General features: G+C 34.5%; 1 protein-coding gene across 10 annotated transcripts in view; it reads left to right on the top strand.

The window, feature by feature from the left end:
• The window catches only part of COL5A2 (collagen type V alpha 2 chain), a 381,687-nt gene that overhangs the window by 307,723 nt on the left and 55,273 nt on the right, over nucleotides 1-18,691 (top strand). For all 10 annotated transcript variants that reach the window (XM_042994889.1, XM_042994886.1, XM_042994887.1 and 7 more), the window contains 7 exons: nucleotides 2,156-2,169; nucleotides 6,441-6,473; nucleotides 7,811-7,843; nucleotides 8,813-8,866; nucleotides 14,098-14,208; nucleotides 15,773-15,850; nucleotides 18,028-18,072. In XM_042994889.1, coding sequence (XP_042850823.1) covers nucleotides 2,156-2,169; nucleotides 6,441-6,473; nucleotides 7,811-7,843; nucleotides 8,813-8,866; nucleotides 14,098-14,208; nucleotides 15,773-15,850; nucleotides 18,028-18,072 — 368 coding nt within the window. The remainder of the gene's footprint in view (nucleotides 1-2,155; nucleotides 2,170-6,440; nucleotides 6,474-7,810; nucleotides 7,844-8,812; nucleotides 8,867-14,097; nucleotides 14,209-15,772; nucleotides 15,851-18,027; nucleotides 18,073-18,691) is intronic.

Here is an 18,691-nt window from a genome sequence, read left to right as displayed (position 1 = left end):
ACCAAACTCAAAGTTTAGCAATATAATGAAGAAGGTATAAGAGAAAGAATTAAAAACAAGACACCTAAGGGCTATCCAAAGCTGATGCAATGTGCAACGAAGCTCCAGGAACAAAGTAAAACTAAACCTGTAGAGATATGTCAATAATATCTTGGGACAATAATGACAAATTAAAAAAAAAAAATAGGGGCACCTAGATGGCACAGTGGGTTGAGTGTCTGACTCTTGATTTTGGCTCAGGTCATGATCTCACAGTTGCATGATTTCAATCCCCATACCAGGCCCTGTGCTGACAGTGTGGAGCCTGCTTGGGATTCTCTCTCTCTCTCTCTCTCTCTCTCTCTCCCTCCCTCCCTCTCTCTCTCTCTGCCCCTCTCCCACTTGCACTGTCTCTATCTCTGTCTCAAAATAAATAAATAAAAACTTTAAAAAATAAAAAAAACCAGCAAAATATGTGACATTCTACAAATAGCTGGGTTTGAAAAGTCCAGTTTATTCCAAAATGAATAATAAAAACAGAGTTAGCAAGAGCACTGATGCAAAAATACTCTCAGGAAAAAAAGGTGGGAGAGTTTGGCTAAGTTTACCAAATAACACGCTGGTAAATACCACAAAATGGATAAAAATTTTGACCATTTCACCATAAACTAAGTAAAACCTAGTGAAGTAATTTATTAAGAAAGGCCTACATTAGAAATACAGCAAAAATTAATGATGAGCAAGGAAGTGGAAGCAAAACCAAAAACCATCATAGGGAAATGAAGATGACATAGGAAGAAGCACAGGAAGAATCAATACTGCCATAACATAGATAACAGAGCTATGAAAAAAGGGCTTTTGGTTGAAAAGTTGAAATAAGATATTTGGCAAAGATGAACAAGTATTCTTGATAAAGATGCTTGGTAACTTAGTACCAAATGGCATTTCATTAACACGGTAAAATACTTACATTTCAGCATAGAAGCTTCATAATATTTAATACTAGAATCACTTTCTCCAAACTCAGAGATAGAACATGGATATCCATTATTACCATTACAATTTAATATCTGAACAAATAATTAGATAAGAAAAATAAATAGAGGTTTAGAAATGAGAAGAGAGGAGGTAAAATGATTAGTTGCATAGAATATAATTGTGTACTTATAAAACTTAGGGGAATGAGGTAAAAAAATACTAAAAAAATAAGTGCAGTGTAAATTTAACAAATTAATAAGTTTGCTATATACAGTCACCCCATAGAATAAATAATAGGAATAAGAAATACCTCATTTATAATAGCAACAGATGGGATAAAATGGCTAAGAATAAACATGTGATGTATAAGATCTATTTGAAGAAAACTATAAGACAGGGGTGCCTGGGTGGCTCAGTTGGTTAAGCTTCTGACTTCAGCTTAAGTCGTGATCTCACGGTTTGTGGATTTGAGCCTCATGTCAGGCTCTGTGCTGACAGCTCAGAGCCTGGAGCCTGCTTCCAATTCTGTGTCTCCCTCTCTCTCTGTCCCTCCCCCACTCACACTCTCATTCTCTCTCAAAAATAAATAAACATTAAAAAAATTAAAAAAAAGAAAACTATAAAACACCACAAACTCAAATAACAACTTGAATAAATGGAATGTCCCATTATGTTTTGGGTTAGGAAGACTAATAATAGAAACAAAAAACAGTAATAGCGGCCCCCTCTGGGGTGGGGGTGAAATGTGGGAACTAGGGGAAGGGAGCAAGATGGAAGGAGATATTTTCACTCTATAATTGTATACCTTTAATGTATTTTTGTTTTTCAGCCATATGAATGAATAGCTTACTCAAAAAAGCATAAAAAAATATAGGATATTGATTGAAAATTCATTACAATTTTAATAGTTAATTTTATAATTTAGTGAACTTTAAATGCTATATGAATGGTGTGAAGGATAATCAAATAATGGATAATCAATCAAATAATGTTGGAATTTTCCAAAGGGATGCATATTTTGCCTGTAATGGAAATATTGATCAAAAACAACTTTTGAATTTTGTTTACTGGTAATAGGGAAACCTGTTTAGGTTAAATTCTGACTCCCCAAAAAACCTATTATTGAAAATAAATATTTAGGAGATTTTCAATTACTGTTTCTTCATAAAATAACATATTTATTCTTTCCCTTTTATAGGTAGAGGAAGAAAGGTAAGTTTTACTTTGCATAGTTCCATTTTCATAAATTTCTTTTTTATTCTATGATAACTGTTCACACAGGACTGTGCTTTGTGTATTTGAAAGTCTTTTGTAAAGTACAATTCTTTTGTAAGTACATACCATATAGATAAAAATATATAAACACAGTTCAGCTACTTTGCTTATAGATTACAACTGCCTCTATTTTATTCACTTTGTTAATTTTTGTTTATAGATATTTCTTCTAGAAGGTTGTAAATCTCTTAGGGATTGAGACTGTGCCACATGAGCCTTTGAATTACTTACATGTATCACTGTACTTAGTATACACCTTGCACATATTAGAAGTGCAGTAACTGCTTAGTGGAAGGAAGGAAGGAAGGAAGGAAGGAAGGAAGGAAGGAAGGAAGGAAGGAAGGGTAGGTGAGTGGGTGATGGCTGTTGTTCAGTGGGGTTGTGGTCCTGCTTCTATTGGTTGGGAAGTAAAGATATGTCTAAAAGAATTAATTGAACACTTTACCAAACACACATCACCTTCTCTTCTCTCCCCTTCTGCCATTTCAAGGAGCCTAAAATCTAATCCCAGAGGCAAGCCTTACACTCAAGAGGACAATGTATGACATTGTTATGAGCCTAGATACAGTTGGCCAGTTTAGCCACTTGTCATCTGGATATGGGTAATCCCCCTGAGTGAAGAGAGTTACATTCCCTTGGAATTGTTCTCAGTTTTCTAGGTAATTTAAAAACTGTGGCATTTGCTTCAGTCTTATCCAGATGGGATGGGCACAGGGATCAGGAATGGAAATGGGAAGTCATCCCAAATTTCATGGCAGATATTAGGCAGATTACCAGCGACTTTAAATTGCCTTTACTTTTGCATACAGTAGAACTTCAGTAAGGTGATAAAGCAATGCTACACCTTCATGGTAAATGAAAGTGATGCTATCAAGGGAGGTCCTGGCTACTTTTATACTTTTGGATTAAAAAGGCAGTACCAAAAATTGTCTTATTTGGAATAAATATCAGTGAAGCTATTTAGATTTGAATATATGTCAAATGAATAGGTCTAAAAATACCAGCTTACATTTATTTACATCTGAAATTAAATCTGAAGTTTTCCAAAAGCAGTATGGGACAGCTGGGAGAAAGACACACTCAAACCAGCTGCCAATTTACCACATTCTAGTTATGTGCCGCTATATTCATGACTCTGTCATTTATTATCATGTGCCATCAGAACTATTAGAGCAGAGTAATGTTATAAAAATGTATTTTGTGCTTGGCTTATATTAATACTGTTGTTATTTATAATCTATTCTCTCATGCATGTTAACCCCCAAATAATTACTGAGGCTTTGTTATATCCCTGTATGAGGCAGATGATACAGATGATGCAATGGTGGGCAAAACACTGTGACTGTCTCCATGGTAATGGCATCCTAGAAAAGTGGCGAGGCATGTCCATGTGGCCTTAAGTGATAAGTAACAGACAAGAGGTAAAATTAAACTGTAATTCACATCTGAATCAGAGTATTTGAATGTTATCTTTCCCAGTGAGTATGAAAATCACATTTAGCAAAAGTTTAGATAAATCTTCATTGCATATAAATTAACTTATTCAAAGCCCATATTATTTTTTATTTTTTATTTTTTCAAAGCCCATATTTAAAAAAAGCAACAAATACTTACATTAGTGGCTTATTTCCAAAATAAGAATTATCACAGAACCATTAGAAAAATTTATCATGGAACCTGATAATGTAACACTGAATCCCATATCAAGTATTGTGGAGCAATAAAAAGTTTGTAATAAGACATCAAAAAACTTACAATTTAGTTGAGAAAAGTACAAGCAAATACCATTCTCCTAAACACAAAGTAAGAGCAAAGGCCGCATTGTAATTGCTGGTCTCATAAAATGGAGATTTCCCAGTCATTCTTAGTGGACTATTTCATTTTTCTCTCTTTGGTTGAAATAATTTCTCCTCACTTTTTACTTGTTTTTTCTAAATTTATTCCAGAAATAAAGATTTTTTTTTCAGCATTATTCTCATAAAGTCCTTTAGGTGTTCGGCACACATTTACCTACCCTTCCTAAATAATTCAAATTCTTTCAGCATCTCAGAGAAAGCCCTTACAGCTCTTAAAAGATGAATTTTTATTACTTTCAGATTATGTTATAAATGGAAAGACCCAAGCTAGAAGTTAGGAGACTTAGAAATGCAGAAATAAGCCTGCTCTGTTTTACTGACCATATGTGTTCATCCCTTTCTTCTCTAGTCTTTTTGTAGGTTGTCTTTTAGTCTCTTGTGTTCTACCTTGAACTTAACTCATATAGAGCTCCCTCCTGCCTCTGTAGAGAAATTTCCCAGGGCTGAATTATCAATTTATTCCTGACTTCCTAATCTTGGCAGTAGAATCAGCAGTGATGATCAGGGTATTGTTCTGCTATTGAATCCATTATTAAGACTATGATGATTGTAAAATAATTTTTAAATATCACTTTACAAAATTTTGTCAGAGGTGGGATACTACTGGAAGGATATAACTAAATTGTACCTATCAGGAGTACACTTAGGAGATCTGGATCAAACACCCAAAAAATATATATGATCTTTAACCTACAACTTCAACTTCTAGAGATACACCATAAGGTATTAGTTAGAGGTACTACACAAATATTTATAAACAAGGGTATTCATTGTAATGATATTTTTAATTGTAAAAGTGAAAGTATAATCTAAGAGCAAAATACTGAGGCATTGATTAAGTAAACCAAGTTCAGGTAAACGATGGAAAACTAAGAATACTACAGTGTTAAAAGTGGTTATCTCCTGGGTGTTGGGTATAATATTTAATTTCTTTTGTAAGTTTCAAAACTTTACAATATTTTCAAAATTCTCTGTTAACCAATATACTTTTTATAATCAGATAAAAGAGCAATATATGTGAAAATAAAAATTAAATAAAATAGAATTCATTATTCTTTTTTAACATTTTTTAAACATTTATTTATTATTGAGAGACAGAGTGTGAGCAAGGGAGGGGTAGAGAGAGGGGAGACACAGAATCTGAGGTAGGCTTCAGGCTCTGAGCTGTCAGCACAGAGCCCGATGAGGGGCTCGAACTCATGAACTGTGAGATCATGACCTGAGCCGAAGTTGGTCGCCTAACCATCTGAGCCACCCAGGTGCCCCTAGAACTCATTATTCTTGCTTCTTCTACATTTTGGATATAATCCTTAATGTAGTCATACTTTTCAATTAACCAGTAAAAAGCATTATTTCATACTATATTAATGGAAATTAATATGGTCAAGAATTTATTGAGGTTTTCTGTTAGACAAAACGAGGATGTAAAGTAGACTTGATCATAACCTTAAGGAGACCAAAATCTGTTGGAAGACAAATTCAAAAATAAATAATACAAGTAGATACATGGTAAAATAGAGGTATATGAAGGTAGAATTCATCCAATATTATTTTACCTATGTACTTGAAATCATGCTCTGAGAATACAATTTTTGAGAGACTGAAGTTCTAAGAATCCCATCTACATCTGTTATGTTTGCTACATCTATTATAAAAGGCAATTAAATTGTCCAATGTTATTTCCTTTATGTTATGATTGTTTTTTGTGTTATTTTTATCTTCCTATTCAGTTAATATTTTGTCTTGATTTTCTTCAGATATTGAGAATTACCTAACCAATATAAGTATTTTCTTTCTTTCTTTCTTTCTTTCTTTCTTTCTTTCTTTCTTTCTTTCTTTCTTTCCTCCTTTTGAAGATGAGCAAACTTACCTCTTGTTATTTCTCAGATTCTTCCACGAGTTTTAAAAAAGGTGGCAAGAGTTTTAGGAATGGCATCTGATAAGTTACTAAAACTAGGTGGCATAGAATATGAGTGTGAAAATTCAACATATCCAAGTTTTGTATTTTCTCTGAGTTTTCAGTCTTTGGGTAGTTTTTCCTATGGTGCTTTGACTTTACATCTTTTTAATCACAAGTATTTCTTGGTCTAGTCAGTTCTTTAGATTTATTCACTATAAAGACTGAAGTTACGCATTTCAAACATTGGATTGATATTTTTGTGTCTTTCAGATGAGTAGTAATTTTTTTCATCAATAATGTCTGACTACTATAAATATTGCTTCTTTTCTCATTTTTGTTTTTTACATTTCTTACATAGAAATTCTCAGTGTTTACATGGAATATTCTAGTATGATATGACTATCCCCACCAAGCTATTATATTTTGATAATTGAACAATTTTTGCTTCATAGGGACAAAAAGGAGAACCAGGATTAGTGCCTGTTGTAAGTATATGTATATATTGTTTTCATGTGTCTTTAAAAAACTTAGCTATAGTATAGTTTTAAAGTTTTGCATATATACACACTCTTGTGAAAATGGATGTTAGTTATGTTATAACCAAGCTATAGTATAAGACAAACAAACCAAAAGAGGTTAATTCTTTAATATACTATTTAATGTTTATTTATTACAATATTCCTGACTTTTATTGTCCCATGACTAAAAATGGAAATCAGGGTTTTCTAAAGTTAAGCATATTATATATGGATGTAAAATGATAGTTAACATGTATATATATATATATATATATATATATATATATATATATTTGTATATTTATATATTTTGCATGTTTATTTATTTATTATGAGAGAGAAAGAGAGACAGTGCTAGCAGGGGAGGAGCAGAGTGAGATAGAGACAGAATCCCAAGCAGGCTCCACACTGTCAGTTCCCAGCTCCAGTTCTTACGAACTGGGAGATCATGACCTGAGCCAGAACTAAGGGTGGGCACTTACCCGACTGAGCCACCCAGGTGCCCCTATTTTTTGTGGTATAAATAGTCATGTAATCCAAATAAAAGGCATGACTTAATGTTCCACACTTCTGGATATATATCTTGCCATTTTCCTGATTGAAATTTCATATTGTATAAGAGTTCTTAAGACTTGTTTAGACTTGTACATGATCATAAAGTATATTGTTAAGTGGGATGAAAATTCTTCAACCATCAGTTTCATAGATCTCAAAGGAGTTATCATCACTCTGTCAGAAGAAAAGTATATGCATGTTGATTTATTTGGCAGTGTTTGACTTTTTGCTTTGCCTTGAAATTGGCTTGTTTTTAACAAAGATTACCTAAAAAGTAAACCATTCATATTGTTGTCTTTCATTTAAAAACACTTATGTGTACTTACTATGTCTTACATGCTATTTTAAGTGCTTTACAAATATTTGTCTTCATGACAACTTTGTGAAGGAGGTAATTTCATAATCATCATCATCATTTTATAGAAGAGGAACATGAAAACATAAAGTAATAAGTAATTTGTCCAAAGTCAGACAACTGGTAAGGGATAGAGTTAGGATTTGAACCCAGGCCTCTTGGCTCCAGTGTGGTGCTCTTAATCCCTATAGCAGTCTGCCTCTGTATATGAGAGTTTAAATTAGATAACATCTTAAGGCATAAGCAAGGAGGACATGGGCATCAATTGACAACATCTGTTTGCTCTGAAAAAATTCACTAGGGCTTTTGTTGTTATTCTTATTTGTTTGACTATTGATTTTTCTTGAACTCTATTGAAACTTCATCCTTATAGATTATCTTGTTTATCATTTAGGTAACAGGCATACGTGGTCGTCCAGGACCAGCAGTAAGTAGTTTCCTCCAACATTCATGGTACTCTTAAGTTCTTACAGTTACTGAACATCTTTATGAATATTATATCCATCAAAAGACAATAGAATGAAAACCATGATGCTTGGTTTCTTGAAACGTTTTGTTTTGAAACATCTTCAAGTGTAAGCATTCCTTTGCAGCAATGAATGATATATAAAAGATCATTTCATTCTGAAATTGATGAACCCTATTTTTCCTCCATGTTAGTGTTTTTATTGGCTATGTGAAAGCCAAAATGATCTATTGTTACATTGTTAATTTTAGATTAGCTTTACTCATTAAGACACACTTACCTATTGTTTGGCAATAATTAAAGATAGACTACGTTTATCTGTTTAATGAAACAAACTGTTAATTTCATCTGTTAATGAAATTAAATCGTATTTCCATAGAATTTGAGAAATTATACAGCAGAATAGCATATTACTGGGTTAGCACAAAAGACTACTGATTTCAGGTTTGGATTAGCAGTAGCATTCTAGGTAACTAGACAGAAAACACATACATATATTCCCTCAGATCATTGATAATTTAGGGTTTGCACAACTATGTAGTTCTAAAAATCCAAATTGTAGGTTTTTATGGCCATAATGTAGTGACAAAGGCTTGCTTAGGACAAGACAGCAAAAATGATCCTCATAAACTTTGTAATTATCATTCAAGCAATATATTTAGCTCACTGAGCTCCATGATGCTATAATGTAACACTTAATTCTTTAATTCTTTACAGACCTTTAAGCTTCATTGCTAATATAAATAGCCTTTCTGTGTACACAGAGCTTTTATACGCACATGGCTTTATTTTCTACAGTCTTCAACTGAACTGAATTTAAAAAAAAGTGATATTTCTGTTTTCCGATTTTCTTAGATCAAGCAAACATTTAAAATAAAAACATCTGAAGTATACGTGTTTTGCAGGCTTAATCATCACTTTCCATTTCAGGGGCCTCCAGGATCACAAGGACCAAGAGGAGAGAGAGGCCCAAAAGGAAAACCTGTAAGTTGACAGCAGAGTTCCCTTTTCAGTGAAGTGTACCATGTACCGGGTAAGCCCATCTATACCACGTTCTCTGGATGCAACAAAGAGTTGGTGGCACTGTTTCTCTCTCATCTCTATTAAATGTGACAGAATTCAGGTCATGAAGTGATTGTGGGTCTTTTCTGATTCAGAGGAAAGTATCACATGGTAATAATTACCTATTATCTTTTTAGGTAACACAAATGACATTTCTTTGTCCCTCGTGAGGTCAAAGTAAAATAAAGTAGAAAACCTAAGGAAACATAATGAATACCTCATGTTATTTTCAGAAGTTGTAAATCATGAGTGAACAATGCCAGGAATGTACTGTTGAGATAAAACACCAAAGTTCTGTGATCTGTGGTTGCTGCAGGGATAACCAAACTGGATAAAGGAAAAAAAAATTATTAGAGGACTAAATTTTATTTCAAGTGGTTGTACAATGAATTTATTTCCCAAATAACACTCTATCTATTTTCACTGTGCAGCTGCTGCAGAACTATCAAAGGAGTCATTTTAAAAATCAACAAATCCATTACCAGAACAAAGGGAACACCTTTAAATTTAAATGATCAACTTGATACCCTGGAGATAAAACATGAAGATATTATATAACACATGTCAGATGTTTTTTCTTATTAGCAAGTCCTAGGATAGCGATTCTGTTTCTTTTTATATCTTATCCTCAGAAACTAATGTCTTTCTGTATTAAATAACTCGCTTAATTTTTGTATTGCTATCATTATCTTATGTTTTAATCAGAAAAACTTGTGCTGTTTAATTTTCTGTCTAATGTCTACTAAATTTAACTCTCTAGGTTTTTAGCTTTCCAAATATGTATTTATACATATTTATATGGGAGAAATAGATGAGCAGGAGAGCAACAGACAACCTTGAATATGTAAATAAAGAAAAATGTATTTTAGATCATGTTGCTTGGAACTCTTGCCTCTTGATTCATCTTTGAATACGTTTGACCAAGTATTGCATGATGACAGTACTACAAAATTGGGGCTGGAGTAATGGATGGTATTGGCAGGCATGCAGGTAAATGACAGTACCCCAGGGAAATGGGGCATAGTCCTATATGTGTGCAGTAATGCTATATTCTGATTATCTTATGCTGGTATTCATTCTTCACTGCTGTTCTACTGAGCTGCTTCACGAGTATTGGTGACCTGAATACTGTTAGTAGCTCTCTAGATGCCTGTCCAAGGGTCTAGAATGACATAAACAGGTAGAAGATAATTTCAATTAGGTGGAGGGTGGTAGCCATGCAGTAACATTGTGCATAAATATACTTGTGCCCAGGATAATTGATAACACTTAGTCCTAAGTCTAGGTGGAAGTTACTATAGAAATAGTGATTGCGTTTTCAGAATTCCTTGTTAGGATTCAGTGAGTCTGCTGTTACCCTGTCTTCTTTTCTTGACTTAGTGTGTGATATGCTGCCCTTCCTATCTTGGTTAGCCCTGAGATAATCAATGGGAATTAGGGGTGTGTGTGTGCGTGTGTGTGTGTGTGTGTGTGTGTGTGTGTTTAAAAGAGTGAGGAGTAGTTATTTATTTGGAATTAAGCAAAAACAATCCTGGCAGTTGCCCAAATAGGCAGTCTGTTCCTCTGTTAATCCTAGCAAGCAGTGGGATGATAGTTTTTAACAACTGTCTCATTAAAAAAATGTGCCTATACTTTTGCTGATTTCCCTGGTGTAAATACTTCCACTATGGCCAATTGCAAGATACTGGCATGATGTCACAAAATATCCATTGGTAGAGCATTTTGCCTCAGGTCCCAAGACTTGCAGGAGCTGCTTAACTAGACTAAAGCTGTGGCTTGCACAACGTAGGGTGGTACTGCAATCATAAATACCGTTTTCTCCTCCTGCTTCCGTTACCATCAGACACTACAGAATGCTCACTATGTAATGCATGGTTTCTCAGCCTCAACACTATTGGTATTTGGGGCCACATAATAGCTATGCATTGTAGGATGGTTGGCAGCATTCCTGATTTCTACCCACTAGATGCCAAGTAGCAACACCTGTCCTCCTCCCACATACAATTGCGACAACAAAAATGTCTCTTGATGTGACCAAGTGTCTCCAGGGGAGGGGAGCAAAAGTGCTCAGGATTGAGAACTACTGTGATATAAATACTCTCCGGAAGTCTTCATGACTCGTCAGTGACCCCCAGGACTGTCTCTTATCATATGTCCTTAGTTTTAACTAAGTAATGCTAGTAACTTCATAGTGACAAACTAGCCATCTGTCAGGAGGTGGATAGGGTGTGCTGAGTTCTAATTGCATGTGACACTCAACCTCTGTAGATCTGAATGCTAGTAACTTCATAGTGACAAACTAGCCATCTGTCAGGAGATGGATAGGGTGTGCTGAGTTCTAATTGCATGTGACACTCAACCTCTGTAGATCTGTTTCTACATATGTAAAATGGGAAATATGCTATATTTTACCAACTCTAACATTTCATAATGTGTGTGTGTGTGTGTGTGTGTGTGTGTGTGTATAGTGAATAAAGTTCCTGAGGACTGAGGTAGTTAGTCCTTTCTATTTGTGAATGTTTAAAGGTCGCCACCTAGTGGTAATCTATAAGTACTTTGTATTGTAAATGGCTGCCTGAAATTAGTACTAGAGTATCTTCAGGAATGGGAGAGAATGATGATAAATAGAATATTTACCTTAATATAAAATGTATGTAATTCATCTCACTTGGAAATATGAAAGTATATATTTTAATGTGTTCCCAAATTATATTTTTGTTTTCAATGTTTATCAGTAAAACTGCTCATGTATTATATTTTTTCTTACTTTCACTTATAATTATGTTCACTTAATTTTGGATAACTTAAAAAATTTTTATTAATTTTAATCTCAATTTGTAGAAGTGTAACTCATGTAGGCTATTTAGAGGAGATTCTTTGGAGACACTGAATGCATCATGAAGTCAATAGAAAAGTGGGCTGTCTTCAGAACAAGACTTTGAAACATGATTATTAATGTTTCACATTAATTAATCACGGTGGAGGGTGGTGGCCATGCAGTAATCACAGATTAATTAATCACAGAGGGATGGAGAAAGCATATGATTTTTGAGGATCAATACCACCCAAACCTCTCTCTATTCTCATTGAAACTAAATGCAGTTTTTGGTTTTGTCTTTAGAAATCTTTTTGGGAGGAGACATGTTTTAGTTCATTTTTTGTATACAATGATACCTAGTTATCAGTTAGCAATTTCATATTTCAGAAACACATTAAAAGTTTTCCACACAAGGCTCTGAGTAGATCATACTACTAACTTTGTGCCACCATTGACAGTATGAATTTCCAGCTCATGTTGCTCTCATGTGTATGATCAGGAATCCTAGACAGCAATTTACATCAGCCTCTTATGTCTAATGAAAAGAGTTAAGTGACTCTACAGTGGTTTAAGAGTCAGAAAGCATTTGACTTGATAAAGGATGAGAATAATTTCCTGAGAAATCAGTTTTCAAAGTGTTTTTCAGACTATCTACTTCTATTTGAATAGATGCGTTTGCTTATCTTCTACTCTTCTAAGCAATACATATATCTATATGAATCTATACAAATATTTGAATATATTAATTAAATTATGCCACCCTCCCCAAAGCCATCATATGCCAGCTGCCCCCTTTCCCACCTCATCTTGTTTTATATGTCCTCCTTCAGCTGTATCAGCTCATATTTGAATTACTTTTGTAAGCCAGGAGGTGTTCTCATGTTTACAGAGGAGAAGCTTCTTTTTTTAAACTCCAATTCACTTATCATGTTTTTCTTGATCCCTGCTTCTAACTATAAAAATCATATTGACTTTGAGTTCTTTGGCCCTTTCTTTCTTTTTGAAGACTGTTAAGACTCTTCAGGGTTAAACAGACAGAAAGTACTTCACAAGACTTGTGGGAATGATGAGGTTGGAAGACAGAACATTTCCAGAACTGAGGACGTGGCTGTTCACCAAGCTGCCTTCAGAATGTGGGTTGGGAGGAGGGTGGAATTTGGCAGCTAGAAATCATTGCTCACTTCTCTGAGAACTAGACTTGGCTGGATCACTGTGCCTTTTCCTCTGTTTCTCATTGGTCTGATCCACCTTTAGGGGTGGTAAGAAAAACAAAGCATGCCAGAACTTAAGTAGTAGAATAAAGAGGATTGAAATGTGAAGATGTAATAAGCATATATCGAGGGTCTACTATGTGCCAAGAACTATACAAAACATCAAAATATTAGAAAGATTAAAAAAGCCACAAATACCAGTCAAGGAGCTTCTATATATATGTACACACACATATGTATGTATATATATATACACACACATATACACATACATACATATGTATATATGTGTATATATATATATATATGTATATATTTTCAGTAGGAGGAGGTTAAGCAAGCACATATATAGTTAACCATAATCTAAGACAGACATGTGAATTTAGAACTTATTGGTTAAATACCACAAAACCAACCAAATAAGGAAGCTTATTCTAGAATACTGGTGAACTCAATAAAATTTTATAATTATTCCAAGACAGCTCATTACTGGGGATTTAACACATCAAGACTAAAATTCTTACCCAAAATATACCATGCCCCTAAGCAGAGGCTGTGATCCGTGCTGAAGTCAGCAGTGTCAGCAGAGCTGATGAAAGTGCTGTAGTTGGCTGGATTGCAATCTATTTTTTTTAAGATTTTATTTTTCTTGGAGAAGTTTGAGGTTCACATCAAAAATCAAAGCAGGCACAAAGAGCTCTCATATATGCTCTGTCCCCGTACATGCATAGCCTTCCCCATTATCGACATCTCCCATCAGAGTCCATAGTTTACATTAGAGTTCCTCTTCGTGGTGTACACTCTGTGGGTTTGGACAAGTGTATACTGATACATACATCATCATCACAGTACCATTCATAGTGTTTTCACTGTCCTAAAATTCTCCTGTGGTTTGCCTTTTGATCTCCCCATTCCCACCCCAACCCCTGGGAACCACTGATCTTTTTCACTGTTTCCCTAATTTTGCCTTTTCCAGGAATGTCATAGAGTTGGAATCATACAGTATGGCTATTCATTTTAAACATAATGAACACTTCCTCTCCATCAAGAAGTCTGTCTTTTAGATTTCTACTTAAGTACATATTTGGCAATGGGTTCTAATGAGCATGGGCTTGTTTTTCCAGGGTCCTCGTGGTCCTCAGGGGATTGATGGAGAACCGGGTGTTCCTGGTCAACCTGGTGCCCCTGGGCCTCCTGGACATCCATCCCACCCAGGACCTGATGGCATGAGCAGGGTAAGTTCTATATATTGTTGACTGTTATATTTAGATTATATATTAGTTTTTAATTTTTTTTTAATTTTTGAAGTATAGTTGACATACAATGTTATATTAGTTTCAGGTGTGCAACCTATTGATTCAACAATTCTATACATTACTCAGTGCTCACCATGATAAGTATAGTTATTATCTGCCACCATACAATATTATTGCAATATTATTCGTTGAATCCCCTATGCTGTACTTTTCATTCCAGTAACTTATTTATTTTATAACTAGAAGTTTGTACCTCCTAATCCCCTTCACCTATTTTGCCCATCCTCACCCAAAATTTTGATACATTATTAAGAGTTTAAGTTGTCTTAGTTCAGAAGTTGGCCCTTGACTGCAACAGCAGCTAAGGGAATGCAGTGAACTCGGAAACCCACAGAGAATTGTCAGAAAATTCACAAGAGCATTTTGTAAAGTACCGCTTTGAGTGACTTATTTCTCAGTGTCAGTTCTGGAACTGGTTTGGTTCTTTCTGCTGATTCTAAAGGACTGCTAATATTGTTCCCAATATGAATTGAAAAGGGAAACATCTCTAATCTTCTGCTGTTCTTAGGCTCAGAATGGTCACAAAATCTGTGTCATTTCCTCCACAAGAAGGGAGGATGACAGATCCATTATGATGTATATAGAAAGGGCTACCTAGTTGACACTAAAAATGTTATCTGATTACTTCCCAAATTTTAGTTTCCTGCGAGAAATAAAATAAAGCAAAATATCTTTCTATACCTGCTTCTTTGAATTCTTAGTGGCAGACATAGGTGATTTATGAGTAGATTGCATAGCAAAACAAAGGAACATATGGAGCCCTGAAATATGATTTTTGTTTTATAACAATTTATACATTTATTTCTCAACTGATTGTAGAAGTAATTGCCAATTAATTTTTTTAATAATATACACATTTACCCCCCAAAATCTGGAAAGAACTCCCGGAATATATGTGGACAATTTTGGTCAGTTGGGTTACCAGAGTTTCTGTGATGTGAAAGAAAATAGGTAAAACTGTTGCCAATTCTTAGAATAGTCAAAGATTAGAAGGATTGTAAAATCTTTATCAACTTATATAAATACAGTGTAAAGTTTACTGGTCATGAACAAAGAAACAAGAATACCATCTAAGTAAAATAGTCTCAAATTGAAACTGGAATCTTTAGGGAAAATGTTTAAAAGCATCTCTTAGGCTCTGTTCAGATTTTTGGCATGGGAGAAAATCAGATAAAGAGATTTAAAGCTGAAATCGATGAGACTGGAAGAATGATACATGCTTTTACCAAGTATGAGACATTTGGCCCATTGAAGTCGTTATTCTGAAGCAACATAGTCATGAATATTCTAAGGAAGATTGTTCAATCAAACACATACAATGAAAAAGAATTTGAATCTTTTTCTGTGCTTTAAAGTCTAAAATATCAAATGATTCTCAACAGAGCCATTCTATAAGAATCCCAGAGAATGTGCATTTCTGAATTTAAGTTTGTTGATATATGTCTCTTACTTTGGAAATAACATGAAGATATTGCATTTATAGCCATTTTCAGCTCAGATGGCTGGATTGGATGAAAAATCTGGACTTGGGAGTCAAGTAGGACTGATGCCTGGATCTGTGGTAAGTGAAAATTTTACTGATAATCAAGGTTCTTGTGGAAAATAACATTTTGTAAAGCAAGGTTTGAATTTGCTAATTAAGAAGTAATATGTGTCTTATTTTTTTGTAAGTTTATTTTGAGATTGGGGCAGGGGTGGGGGCTGGTGGTGAAAGAGCAGAGAGAGAGAGGTAGAAACAGAAAATCCCAGGAAGGCTCTATGCTGTTCGCCTGGAGGCCAACTGTGGGGCTCGATCTCACGAACATGAGATCATGACCTTAGCTGAAATCAAGTGGGATGCTTAATTGACTAAGCCACCCAGGCACCCCAAGAAGGAATATGTGTCTTCTTAAATAAATCCACCCATTAATTCATTCAATTTATGTATCAAATCCTGCCATGCACCAATTAAAAAAGCCTAGTGGGTGTTCCATTTATAACTGTGCGAAGTATTTGTTGACTTTAATAAAGGGCTGCCTATATATTTTATTTAAAATTGGAAGAAAATAAAAAATTTAAACATATAACCTACTACAACAAAAACTGTACTTTTAATGGTGTTAGAAAAAGTGATCTGGCAAAATTTTGACATGGGAAATTTTGCCATTTTAATTTTCATTATTTCCTACGTAATATCCTCTGGATGCCTATGCCAACAACTCTGAAGTTTCCTGACTGGACCTGCTAACCGTTCCGATCCTCTTTTGAATTTCTTCAACTGCCAAAAAGAGTCCCATTTTCTCTGGGCAAGTACTTTAACCTGGGTATTCGGAGAATACAAGCTCACTGAATGAATTAATACTTATCAAACCAACAATCCCATGCTTTTCTTGTTCATAACATAATTCAAAAGCATCCCAGATTAATGGAGTTTCAAGGCAATAGCAAGTATAAAATTAGACCACAGAACCACAGCCTTTACCCATCCTTAAGGCCAGCATTATGAGTGACTTAAATATTGTTTGTATACTTTTTAAGTCACTAGCAGTATGGGCTCATACAATGATTATCTTGGGATATTTTTCTGAAATATATGAGTTTTCATCCATTAGAAGTTCAATTGCATATATGTTTATTTATTTATTTGTTTGTTTGTTTGTTTATTTATTTAAATGTTTATTTATTTTGAGAGAGTATGAGCAGGGGAGGCCAGAGTGAGAGGGAGAATCTTTTTTGTTGTTGTTGTTTTATTATTTTATGGGAGAATCTTTTTTTTTAATTTTTTTTAAATATTTATTTATTTTTGAGAGAGAGAGAGAGGGCAGGGGAGGGGCAGAGAGAGAAGGGGACAGAGGATACAAATCTGGCTCTGCGTTGACAGCAGAGAGCCCAATGTTGGGTTTGAACTCAGGAACCACAAGATCCCTACCTGAGTAAAAGTCGGCTTAACCGACTGAGGCATCCAGGCACCCCTATGTTTATTTTTTTTAATGGGGCTTTTACTTTCTTACTAGCTAAAAATCTGATCAATTCACAATAAAAGTTTAATTTTTTTGCCATAAGAACAAATGGTTTTGATTTGATTTCACTTTCCCTGACATTTGCAAAATTAGGTAAAATTAGGTAGATATATTATTAATAAAATGTTTCAAATTGCATTTTCCTTTTCTTCCCTTTGTCATGCCTTGGTATAATTATTTCATGTTTAATAGGGGAAAGCCTGTGTGGATCCTTTAAATGTATGTTATGAAAGACAGAAAGAATCCAGAAATCTCAGTGCCATAGATAATTGTAAATTAACACTTAATATAAACTAGTCAATATTGTTGATGGCTTCATAAGTCTTTAATTTGATGTGCTCACTTAAATTATGAGTTTTCTGCCATGAAGCTGAAGAACAGTTTGATATAGACAGTTTGATAATGCCTGCCAAGATTTTTCTTTTGTTGGCTGTTCTGGCTTAACAGAACCACCCTCATGCATGCAAATGCTCTTGTTCCAAAGACATTGGGTGTATACAGGCATATCCTTTTTTCCCTTTATGAGACTGAAAGTATGTATAAAATCATCCCAAATGTTGTCCAGACTTTAATCTTCTTGAATTTAGCTGCATTCCAGATGAGTACAAATGGAGAATGTCATCATCTTCTGCTGTCAGAGCTTCACTTTTCCAGATTCTAAGCCTGATTCAACATTTTTGAAACGTTTGGCCTAATTGTCATGAACACTATCCAACTCTTCTTCTCATTTGTTTTTAAGGGTCCTGTTGGCCCAAGGGGACCTCAAGGCCTACAAGGGCAGCAAGTAAGTCTTTTTATGATTAAACTACATACTATAGCAAAAAAGAAACAAATACAAATAAGGTCTCTGTGACATGAGTGTTTTTTGGCCAGCCTTTCAATTTCATATTGTAATGCTCACTTTGAACAGGCTGTATTTAATTAACTTCTGCTCAGAAATATATGCAATATGTTTTTCAAGTTTCTTCATGGGACTGAAGTTCCATCATCTGGATTCTTTATGTGACTGGCCTCCAATGAAAAGAATTTTTGTACCTTCGCTTCTGAAATAACAGATCATTATCTCACATCATAATGAAAATTCTCATAATTGGTTATGTGCTAACTCTGAGGCTGTGAAATCAGATCACAGAAGCTACCACCATGTGGTGTTAGAAATCACAGTCAAGGTAATCAATCCATGGAATCTTTAAGAAGAATATAATACTATACTTTGTTTCTATAGCATATCAAATACCAATAAAATAGTAACGTAGTGCTCTTTTAATTTTTGTGGTGATTTAACCAGCAGTAGGAAATAAGTTTTCAAGAGAAAGGGAAAGAAAGAATTCTTAGCTCTTACCATATTGTCATTATCATGTGTGTGGAGTTTTACCTCACGCCATTTTATATTACTGCCATTG

Source organism: Panthera tigris, chromosome C1, assembly GCF_018350195.1.
Source record: "Panthera tigris isolate Pti1 chromosome C1, P.tigris_Pti1_mat1.1, whole genome shotgun sequence".
NCBI lineage: Eukaryota > Metazoa > Chordata > Mammalia > Carnivora > Felidae > Panthera > Panthera tigris.
Note: the sequence above shows the minus strand (reverse complement) of the source record. Positions and strands in the feature narration are given on the sequence as shown.